We start from the raw sequence: 12,430 nt of genomic DNA, 5'->3' as shown, positions 1-12,430 counted from the left end.
GGATGTTTGGGTCGAGGTGGTGTGCAAAGTGAGAGGGTTAGGGAAAATGATTTGGTAAACAGAGAAGAGGTAGTAAAAGCTTTGCGGAAGATGAAAGCCGGCAAGGCAGCAGGTTTGGATGGTATTGCAGTGGAATTTATTAAGAAAGGGGGTGACTGTATTGTTGACTGGTTGGTAAGGTTATTTAATGTATGTATGACTCATGGTGAGGTGCCTGAGGATTGGCGGAATGCGTGCATAGTGCCATTGTACAAAGGCAAAGGGGATAAGAGTGAGTGCTCAAATTACAGAGGTATAAGTTTGTTGAGTATTCCTGGTAAATTATATGGGAGAGTATTGATTGAGAGGGTGAAGGCATGTACAGAGCATCAGATTGGGGAAGAGCAGTGTGGTTTCAGAAGTGGTAGAGGATGTGTGGATCAGGTGTTTGCTTTGAAGAATGTATGTGAGAAATACTTAGAAAAGCAAATGGATTTGTATGTAGCATTTATGGATCTGGAGAAGGCATATGATAGAGTTGATAGAGATGCTCTGTGGAAGGTATTAAGAATATATGGTGTGGGAGGCAAGTTGTTAGAAGCAGTGAAAAGTTTTTATCGAGGATGTAAGGCATGTGTACGTGTAGGAAGAGAGGAAAGTGATTGGTTCTCAGTGAATGTAGGTTTGCGGCAGGGGTGTGCGATGTCTCCATGGTTGTTTAATTTGTTTATGGATGGGGTTGTTAGGGAGGTAAATGCAAGAGTCTTGGAAAGAGGGGCAAGTATGAAGTCTGTTGGGGATGAGAGAGCTTGGGAAGTGAGTCAGTTGTTGTTCGCTGATGATACAGCGCTGGTGGCGGATTCATGTGAGAAACTGCAGAAGCTGGTGACGGAGTTTGGTAAAGTGTGTGGAAGAAGAAAGTTAAGAGTAAATGTGAATAAGAGCAAGGTTATTAGGTACAGTAGGGTTGAGGGTCAAGTCAATTGGGAGGTGAGTTTGAATGGAGAAAAACTGGAGGAAGTGAAGTGTTTTAGATATCTGGGAGTGGATCTGTCAGCGGATGGAACCATGGAAGCGGAAGTGGATCATAGGGTGGGGGAGGGGGCGAAAATTTTGGGAGCCTTGAAAAATGTGTGGAAGTCGAGAACATTATCCCGGAAAGCAAAAATGGGTATGTTTGAAGGAATAGTAGTTCCAACAATGTTGTATGGTTGCGAGGCGTGGGCTATGGATAGAGTTGTGCGCAGGAGGATGGATGTGCTGGAAATGAGATGTTTGAGGACAATGTGTGGTGTGAGGTGGTTTGATCGAGTAAGTAACGTAAGGGTAAGAGAGATGTGTGGAAATAAAAAGAGCGTGGTTGAGAGAGCAGAAGAGGGTGTTTTGAAATGGTTTGGGCACATGGAGAGAATGAGTGAGGAAAGATTGACCAAGAGGATATATGTGTCGGAGGTGGAGGGAACGAGGAGAAGAGGGAGACCAAATTGGAGGTGGAAAGATGGAGTGAAAAGGATTTTGTGTGATCGGGGCCTGAACATGCAGGAGGGTGAAAGGAGGGCAAGGAATAGAGTGAATTGGAGCGATGTGGTATACAGGGGTTGACGTGCTGTCAGTGGATTGAATCAAGGCATGTGAAGCGTCCGGGGTAAACCATGGAAAGCTGTGTAGGTATGTATATTTGCGTGTGTGGACGTGTGTATATACATGTGTATGGGGGTGGGTTGGGCCATTTCTTTCGTCTGTTTCCTTGCGCTACCTCGCAAATGCGGGAGACAGCGACAAAGTATAAAAAAAAAAAAAAAAAAAAAAAAATGAAGCGACTGGGGTAAACCATGGAACGTTTTGTGGGGCCTGGATGTGGAAAGGGAGCTGTGGTTTCGGTGCATTATACATGATAGCTAGAGACCGAGTGTGAATGAATGTGGCCTTTGTTGTCTTTTCCTAGTGCTACCTCGCACACATGCACGGGGAGGGAGTTGTTATTTCATGTGTAGCGGGGTGGCGACGGGAATGAATAAAGGTAGCAAGTATGAATTATGTACATGGGTATATATGTATATGTCTGTGTATGTATAAATATGTATACATTGAAATGTATATGTGCATGTGTGGACGTGTATGTATATACATGTGCATGTGGGTGGGTTGGGCCATTCTTTCAACTGTTTCCTTGCGCTACCTCGCTGACGCGGGAGACAGCTACAAAGTATAATGAATAAATACATAAACATACACAAACATATATGCATGTACATATCCATACTTGCTGCCTTCATCCATTCAGTTGCCACCCCACCACACAAGAAATAGCATCCCCCCCACCCCCCACCAGCGAGGTAGCGCCAGGAAAGGATAAAAAAGGCCACACTCATTCACACTGTCTCTAGCTGTCATGTGTAATGCACCAACACCACAGCTCCCTTTCCACATCCAGGCCCCACAGACCTTTCCATGGCTTATCCTAGACGCTTTACATACCCTGGTTCAATCCACTGACAGCACGTCGACCCTGGTGTACCACAACGTTCCAATTCACCATATTCCTTGCACCTCTTCCACCCTCCTGTATGTTCAGGCCCCGATCACTAAAAATCTTTTTCACTCCATCCTTCCACCTCCAATTTGGTCTCCTGCTTCTCCTTGTTCCCTCCACCTCTGACTGACCTTTGTCAGTCTTTTCCCACTCATTCTCTCTGTATGTCCAAACCATTTCAGCACACCCTCTTCAGCTCTCTCAAAAGCACTCTTTTTATTACCACACATCTCTCTTACCTTATCATTACTTACTTGATCAAACCACCTCACACCACATATCATCCTCAAACATTTCATTTCCAACACATCCACCCTCCTCTGCAACACCCTATCTATAGCCCATGCCTCGCAACCATTTAACATTGTTGGAACCACTATTCCTTCAAACATACCCATTTTTGTTCTCAAGATAACGTTCCTGCCTTCCACACACTCTTCAACGCTCATAGAACCTTTGCCCCCCCTCCCCCACCCTGTGACTCACTTCAGCTTCCATGGTTCCATCCACTGCTAAATTCACTCCCAGATATCTAAAACACTTCACTTCAAGTTTTTCTCCATTCAAACTTACCTTCCAATTAACTTGTCCCTAAAACCTACTGTACCTAATAACCTTGCTCTTATTCACATTTACTCTCAGCTTTCTTCTTTCACACACTTTACCAAATTCAGTCACCAAATTCTGCAGTTTCTCACCTAAACCAGCCGCCAGCACTGTATCATCAGCGAACAACTGACTCACTTCCCAAGCCCTCCCATCCACAACAGAGTGCATACTTGCCCCTTTCTCCAAAACTCTTGCATTCACCTCCATAACCACCCCATCCATAAACAAATTAAACAGCCAAGGGGACATCACTGGGAACCAATCACTTTCCTCTCTTCCTACTCGTACACATGCCTTACATCCTTGATAAAAACTTTTCACTGCTTCTAGCAACTTACCTCCCACGCCATATACTCATAAACCTTCCACAAAGCATCTCTATCAACACTATCATATGCCTTCTCTAGATCCATAAATGCTACATACAAATCCATCTGTTTTTCTAAGTATTTCTCACATACAATCTTCAAAGCAAACACCTGATCCATACATCCTCTACCACTTCTGAACAACACTGCTCTTCCCTAGTCTGATGCTCTGTACATGCCCTTACCCTCTCAATCAATACCCTCCCATATAATTTCCCAGGAATACTCAACAAACTTATACCTCTGTAATTTATCCCCTTTGTCTTTGTACAGTGGCACTTTGCATGCACTTCACCAATCCTCTGGCACTTCATCATGATCCATACATAAACTGAATATCCTTACCAACCAATCAACAATACAGTCACCCCCCTTTTTCAATAAATTCCACTGCAATACCATTCATACCCACTTTCTTGCCAGCTTTCATCTTCTGCAAAGCTTTCACTACCTTTCTGTTTACCAAACAATTCTCCCTGACCCTCTCACTTCACACACCACCCTGACTAAAACCCACTATATCTGCCACATTCAACAAACCTTCAAAATACTCACTCCATCTCCTTCTCACTTCATCACTAAGTTTTATTACCTCCCCATTTGCCCCTTTCACCGCTGTACCCATTTGTTCCCGTCTTACATACTTTATTTACCTCCTTCCACAACATCTTATCATTGTCCCTAAAATTTAATGATACTCCCTCACCCCAGCTCTCATTTACTCTCTTTTTCACCTCCTGTACCTTTCTCTTGACCTCCTGCTGCTTTCATTTGTACATCTCCCAATCATTAGCACTACTTCCCTGCAAAAATTGTCCAAATGCCTCTCTCCCACCTTTCTCATGCCACATGCATCTTTTGCATATTTATTTTTTTTTAATTTATTTTGCTTTGTCGCTGTCTCCCGCGTTTGCGAGGTAGCGCAAGGAAACAGACGAAAGAAATGGCCCAACCCACACCCATACACATGTATATACATACACGTCCACACACGCAAATATACATACCTATACATCTCAATGTACACATATATATACACACACAGACACATACATATATACCCATGCACACAATTCACACTGTCTGCCTTTATTCATTCCCATTGCCACCTCGCCACACATGGAATACCATCCCCCTCCCCCCTCATGTGTGCGAGGTAGCGTTAGGAAAAGACAACAAAGGCCCCATTTGTTCACACTCAGTCTCTAGCTGTCATGCAATAATGCCCGAAACCACAGCTCCCTTTCCACATCCACGCCCCACACAACTTTCCATGGTTTACCCCAGACGCTTCACATGCCCTGATTCAATCCACTGACAGCACGTCAACCCCAGTATACCACATCAATCCAATTCACTCTATTCCTTGCACGCCTTTCACCCTCCTGCATGTTCAGGCCCCGATCACTCAAAATCTTTTTCACTCCATCTTTCCACCTCCAATTTGGTCTCCCACTTCTCATTCCCTCCACCTCCGACACATATATCCTCTTGGTCAATCTTTCCTCACTCATTCTCTCCATGTGCCCAAACCATTTCAAAACACCCTCTTCTGCTCTCTCAACCACGCTCTTTTTATTTCCACACATCTCTCTTACCCTTACATTACTTACTCGATCAAACCAAATCACACCACATATTGTCCTCAAACATCTCATTTCCAGCACATCCACCCACCTTTTACTACCTCTTCTCTGTTTACGAAATCATTTTCCCTAACCCTCTCACTTTACACACCACCTCAACCAAAACACCCTATATCTGCCACTCTATCATCAAACACATTCAACAAACCTTCAAAATACTCACTCCATCTCCTTCTCACATCACCACTACTTGTTATCACCTCCCCATTAGCGCCCTTCACTGAAGTTCCCATTTGTTCCCTTGTCTTATGCACTTTATTTACCTCCTTCCAGAACATCTTTTTATTCTCCCTAAAATTTAATGATACTCCCTCACCCCAACTCTCATTTGCCCTCTTTTTCACCTCTTGCACCTTTCTCTTGACATCCTGTCTCTTTCTTTTATACATCTCCCACTCACTTGCATTTTTTCCCTGCAAAAATCGTCCAAATGCCTCTCTCTTCTCTTTCACCAATAATCTTACTTCTTCATCCCACCACTCACTACCCTTTCTAATCAAACCACCTCCCATGTTTCTCATGCCACAAGCATCTTTTGCGCAAGCCATCACTGATTCCCTGAATACATCCCATTCCTCCCCCACTCCCCTTACTTCCATTGTTCTCACCTTTTTCCATTCTGTACTCAGTCTCTCCAGGTACTTCCTCACACAAGTCTCCTTCCCAAGCTCACTTACTCTCACCACCCTCTTCACCCCAACATTCACTCTTCTTTTCTGAAAACCCATACAAATCTTCATCTTAGCCTCCACAAGATAATGATCAGACATCCCTCCAGTTGCACCTCTCAGCACATTAACTTCCAAAAGTCTCTCTTTCGCACGCCTGTCAATTAACACGTAATCCAATAACGCTCTTTGGCCATCTCTCCTACTTACATACGTATACTTATGTATATCTCGCTTTTTAAACCAGGTATTCCCAATCACCAGTCCTTTTTCAGCACATAAATCTACAAGCTCTTCACCATTTCCTTTTACAACACTGAACACCCCATGTATACCAATTATTCCCACAACTGCCACATTACTCACCTTTGCATTCAAATCACCCATCACTATATACACATATACACAAATATACACATATATACGCACGTGCTTATTCATACTCGCTCGCCTTTATCCATTCCCACCACCACTCCACCCAACATGAAACAGCTTCGTCACCCCTCTGCAACAGTGAGGTAGTGCCAAGAAACAGACGAAAAAAGGCCACATCCACTAACACTCATTCTCTAGCTGTATTTACATGACAAAACTTTCATTGTAGGTACTAAAAAGGAAGGGCTACATTTTCTCCATTTTTTCTCTCTCTTCCCTCCTTCCTTCTGTCAACATATACGCAGACACACATGTACACTGTAAACATGGTACAAAAATTTACTTCAAGTTAACAATCATTATCAAAAAACCCAATGTACATATAACTGAAGTTATATCTAAGAAATATTCCTATTTACCTTCGTGCCTTTGAAACCTTGGGTTTTGATTTGTCAGCTATCTCTGCAGGTGGTTTTGCTGTAGGTGTGACTCTGGCCAGTCCTTTATCACATAAGAGATTTGGTTTACGGGCTGATCTGGAGTTCCGGTGAGCTAAGTGTTCTAGAATTAAGATCAAAGAATTAAATTCTATGCTGAAAGACTTAAGTTTTATAAAAATTCATCTTATGTTTACATGCTTATAGCATTTAAGCATATATTCACATACCTGATCTTTCATAACAGAGTAATCTCTGTATGTTTCATCAAAATCCAGCTGAAATTAACTAAGCAAGTGATCAGAAATAGTTATGGATGCATACAATTATCCATCTCACCAGGCTGAACAAAGACCAACCTAATGCAATAAACATAGTGCTAAAATAAGAGTATTTTATATATTTATCATACTTTGTCGTTGTCTCCCACATTAGCAAGGTGGTGCAAGGAAACAGATGAAAGAATGGCCCAACCCATCCACCTACACATGTATATACATACACGTTCACACACGCACATATACATACCTATACATCTCAACATATACATATATACACATGTACATAATTCATAATGTCTGCCCTTATTCATTTCTGTTGCCACCACGCCACACATGAAATGACAACCCCCTCCCTAAGCATGTGCGCGAGGTAACGCTAGGAAAAGACAACAAAAGCCACATTTGTTCACACTCACTGTCTAGCTGTCATATATGATGCACCGAAACCACAGCCCCCTTTCCATATCCAGGCCCCACAAAACTTTCCATGGTTATCCCCAGACGCTTCATATGCCCTGGTTCAATCCATTGACAGCACGTCGACCCTGGTATACCACATCATTCCAATTCACTCTATACCTTGCACGCCTTTCACCCTCCTGCATGTTCAGGCCCCGATCACTCAGAATCTTTTTCACTCCATCTTTCCACCTCCAATTTGGTCTCCCACTTCTCATTCCCTCCACCTCTATCACATATATCCTCTTTCTCAATCTTTCCTCGCTCATTCTCTCCATGTGACCAAACCATTTCAAAACACCCTCTTCTGCTCTCTCAACCACACTCTTTTTATTACCACATGTCTCTCTTACCCTTTCATTACCTACTCGATCAAACCACCTCACACCACATATTGTCCTCAAACATCTCATTTCCAGCACATCCACCCTCCTTCACACAACTCTATCTATAGCCCATACCTCGCAACCATATAACATTGTTGGAACCACTATTCCTTCAAACATACCCATTTTTGCTTTCCGAGATAATGTTTTCACCTTCCACTCATTTTTCAATGCTCCCAGAACTTTTGCCCCCTCCCCCAACGTATGACTCACTTCCGCTTCCATGGTTCCATCCACTGCCAAATCTACTCCCAGATATCTAAAGCACTTTACTTCCTCCAGTTTTTCTCCATTCAAACTTACCTCCCAATCTACTTGTCCCTCAACCCTACTGTACCTAATAACCTTGCTCTTATTCACATTTACTCTTAACTTTCTTCTTTCACACATTTTACACCAAACTCAGTCACCAGCTTCTAAAGTTTCTCACCCGAACCAGCCACCAGCGCTGTATCATCAGCGAACAACAACTGGCTCACTTCCTAAGCTCTCTCATCCACAACAGACTGCATACTTGCCCCTCTTTCCAAAACTCTTGCATTCACCTCCCAAACAACCCCACCCATAAATATATTAAACAACCATGGAGACATCACACACCCCTGCCGCAAACCAGCATTCACTGAAAACCAATCACTTTCATCTCTTCCTACTTGTACACATACCTTACATCCTCGATAAAAACTTTTAACTGCTCCTAACAACTTGCCTCCCACAACATATATGCTTAATACCTTCCACAGAGCATCTCTATCAACTCTATCATATGCCTTCTCCAGATCCATAAATGCTACATACAAATCCATTTGCTTTTCTAAGTATTTCTCACATGCATTCTTCAAAGCAAACACCTGATCCACACATCCTCTACCACTTCTGAAACCACACTGCTCCTCCCCAATCTGATGCTCTGTACATGCCTTTACCCTCTCAATCAATACCCTCCCATATAATTTACCAGGAATACTCACCAAACTTATACCTCCGTAATTTGAGCACTCACCTTTATCCCCTTTGCCTTTGTACAATGGCGCTATGCAAGCATTCCGCCAATCCTCAGGCACCGCACCATGAGTCATACATACATCAAATAACCTTACCAACCAGTCAACAACACAGTCATTCCCCTTTTTTAATAAATTTCACTACAATACCATCCAAACCCGCTGCCTTGTTGGTTTTCATCTTCCACAAACCTTTTACTACCTCTTCTCTGTTTACCAAATCATTCTCCATAACCCTCTCACTTTGCACACCACCTCGACCAAAACACCCTATATCTGCCACTCTATCCTCAAACACATTCAACAAACCTTCAAAATACTCAATCAATCTCCTCACATCACCAATACTTGTTATCACCTTTCCATTAGCCCCATTCACTGATGTCTCTATTTGTTCCCTTGTCTTATGCACTTTATTTACCTCCTTCTAAAACATCTTTTTATTTTCCCTAAAATTTAATGATACTCTCTCACCCCAATTCTCATTTGCCCTCTTTTTCACCTCTTGCACCTTTCTCTTGACATCCTGCCTCTTTCTTTTATACATCTCCCACTCATTTGCATTATTTCCCTGCAAAACTCATCCAAATGCCTCTCTCTTCTCTTTCACTCATAATCTTACTTCGTCCCACCACTCACTACCCTTTCTAATCTGCCCACCTCCCACGCTTCTCATGCCACTAGCATCTTTTGCACAAGCCATCACTGCTTCCCTAAATACATCCCATTCTTCCCCCACTCCCCTTATGTCCTTTGTTCTCACCTTTTTCCATTCTGTACTCAGTCTCTCCTGGTACTTCCTCACACAAGTCTCCTTCCCAAGCTCACTTACTCTCACCACTCTATTTACCTCAACATTCTCTCTTCTTTTCTGAAAACCTCTACAAATCTTCACCTTCGCCTCCACAAGATAATGATCAGACATCCCTCCAGTTGCACCTCTCAGCACATTATCATCCCAAAGTCTCTCTTTTGCGAACCTATCAATTTACACGTAATCCAATAATGGTCTCTGGCCATCTCGTGCATCAAAACTTCTAACACACTCACTCAGCTGCTCCCAAAACACCTGCCTCTCATGATCTTTCTTCTCATCCCCAGGTGCATAAGCACCAATAATCACCCATCTCTCTCCATCAACTTTCAGTTTTACCCACATCAATCTAGAGTTTACTTTCTTACACTCTATCACATACTTCCACCACTCCTGCTTCAGGAGTAGTGCTACTCCTTCCCTTGCTCTTGTCCTCTCACCAACCCCTGACTTTACTCCCAAGACATTCCCAAACCACTCTTCCCTTTACCCTTGAGCTTCGTTTCACTCAGAGCCAAAACACCCAGGTACCTTTCCTTAAACATACTACTTATCTCTCCTTTTTCTCATCTTGGTTACATCCACACACATTTAGACACCCCAATCTGAGCCTTCAAGGAGGATGAGCACTCCCCGCGTGACTCCTTCTTCTGTTTCCCCTTTTAGAAAGTTAAAATACAAGGAGGGGAGGATTTCTAGCCCCCTAATTCCATCCCCTTTAGTCGCCTTCTACGACCCGTGAGGAATGCATGGGAAGTATTCTTTCTCCCCTATCCCCAGGGATAATAAAAGTAGTACTGAAAAAAAATCCAACAATAACTGTTTAAAATAAGGTTTTCATTTGTCACGTTTTATTTTTCGAACAAATCCTATTAATCCCTTATGGTAGCAACATTCTATGTGTGGCAGCAGGGTAAAGTCTTAGAACTCAAATGACATAATTTGCTGCCTTCATTACCCTGTGCTTTTGAATGTGGAGGGTGATATTTTTCCCTTGCCAGAGACTAACTTTAGTTCCTAAGAAAATGTCTCAAGAAGAAAAGGCCAGTGTTTCTGCTTGGAAGCAAGAAAATGTGTCTATAAGCAAAATTTCAAAATATACTGGCAAGGCTGAATCACCACTCAGCCACCTACCCCCAAGTCCCCTCTAACATTATTCCTTCCCGAAGAGCTGAGTTTGGTTATCCATCGAGAATAACAGTAAGGCCATTGATAAACTGACAGGGATGGACTTTTCATACCTTGTGCTTCATCAGGTTATCAGTCACCATACTTACTGGTCTTCCCAGGTTGAACAAACCCAGCTGAACTTTTCTGGGAAGCATAAGCTATGGGGGAGAAGGGTCTGGATGGTGAACTTGGCCCTGTCAGTATGTCCTGAAATCTTGTTTGTAGAAAAACTTTCTTGTTTTACTTCAATTCATTTATTCAAAATTACCCTAAGACCAATTTCTGTGAAAAGGACCATTTCTAAAGGCTCCTGCAGCCCAAGGCTGTGCAACTTTGAGTAACAGGAAAATGTAGACCCCTTTGGAGTTAAAGTTTTTTTATAACACTGCATTCTCAATGATACAGCCTTGTCAAGAGTGACTTTTCACCCATAATGTAACCAAGAGAAGGCAAAGATCAGTAACCCTTTTCTTGCTTTCAGGCAAGAATATGAGTCTTTTCTTCCTAGGACAATGTATGCATTTCCATGGTCATGCATGCTTAACTGCAGATGAGAAAAGTAACCTACAACAGAAATAGCAAAAACATCACTAAACACAAGGACTATAAGCAAAAGTTGCATCAACCACTCTCAATACCAGGTTACTGAGGTGGCAAATAGATGTCAAGTGACTTTTAAAAGTGTATCATGCAGCCAGACATACATTATCCCCACTATAAGTCAATACAGTAATAGCATTAGTTCACCACATAAAACCTGATGCATGGAAGCCTTATTTTAAATCATAATTGTTGGATTTTTTTCAGACTCTTTAAGTATAGAAGCAGCACTGAGTGTGAACAAAAATGAAGAATTCTCACCTGAAAAATCATCCAATCATTTAGGTGTGCAAGGCATATTAAAAGGAGCTTTGGAAATTTTTAAAAGCCACTGTCAAACTCTTTAAAAGACAAGCATTTATTAAAATGATTCTTAAATGGTCTATTATCTCTAAAACAGAACATCGAGAAAAACAAACTTTATTTCTGTAAGTTTAACCCTGGCCTAAAGATGCAAATATGAAATACAGGTGGGGAATTAAATGCTCCCTAAATACTGAGCTCTGCAATATTTTTGGTAAACAGGAGGCATATGTGAACAGTTACAACAGGTACAACATTGCAGATGCATAATAACAAAGCTACATACTCACACTAAGTAATCTTATCATTTAATAGTGACCAACATAGCACAAGGAAAACATACCCCAATCATGGCATCTCAAGTGAAAAGAAAATAGATTGAAAAAAAATTAATCTAAGCTCGCCTGGTATTCACAGACCTGACTCTTAAAGGAATGAAGGTTACAGGATGAGGGAAAGACATGTAATTCCCCTACCTTTGCTTTTCAAGAAAAGGTGTTCTGTATAAAGGTCAGTGTGGCTGGTCTCAACACTAAAACTATGGAAAGTAGATGCTATGAGTCCAAAACCTGGTGACCAGGATGCACACCAACAGGTCACAAAAGCAGTGGCTGAAATAATGCCTGAAGAACAGAGAAAGGACAGCAAAACCACAGCACACAAAGAGGGAAGTTTGGTTAAATGATGGCTGGAAAATTCACAAGGACAATAGAAATGTGCAACCTGGCTCAGGTTTTACTAAAGATGTAAGGCATGTGTGTGAGTTGGAAGAGAAGAGAGTGATTGGTTCTCAGTGAA

General features: G+C 42.2%; 1 protein-coding gene across 1 annotated transcript in view; it reads right to left on the bottom strand.

The window, feature by feature from the left end:
- Positions 1-12,430, bottom strand: part of LOC139752271 (uncharacterized) — a gene marked incomplete at its 3' end in the record, with an annotated part of 167,795 nt that overhangs the window by 62,838 nt on the left and 92,527 nt on the right. Inside the window, exon 5 of the mRNA XM_071668302.1 lies at positions 6,598-6,739. Within this exon, the coding sequence (XP_071524403.1) occupies positions 6,598-6,739 (142 nt within the window). The remainder of the gene's footprint in view (positions 1-6,597; positions 6,740-12,430) is intronic.

The sequence above is a fragment of the Panulirus ornatus genome, chromosome 12 (assembly GCF_036320965.1).
Source record: "Panulirus ornatus isolate Po-2019 chromosome 12, ASM3632096v1, whole genome shotgun sequence".
In the NCBI taxonomy this organism is placed as follows: domain Eukaryota; kingdom Metazoa; phylum Arthropoda; class Malacostraca; order Decapoda; family Palinuridae; genus Panulirus; species Panulirus ornatus.
The sequence above is the reverse complement of the archived record's forward strand: the minus strand, read 5'-3'. Positions and strand labels throughout refer to the sequence as shown.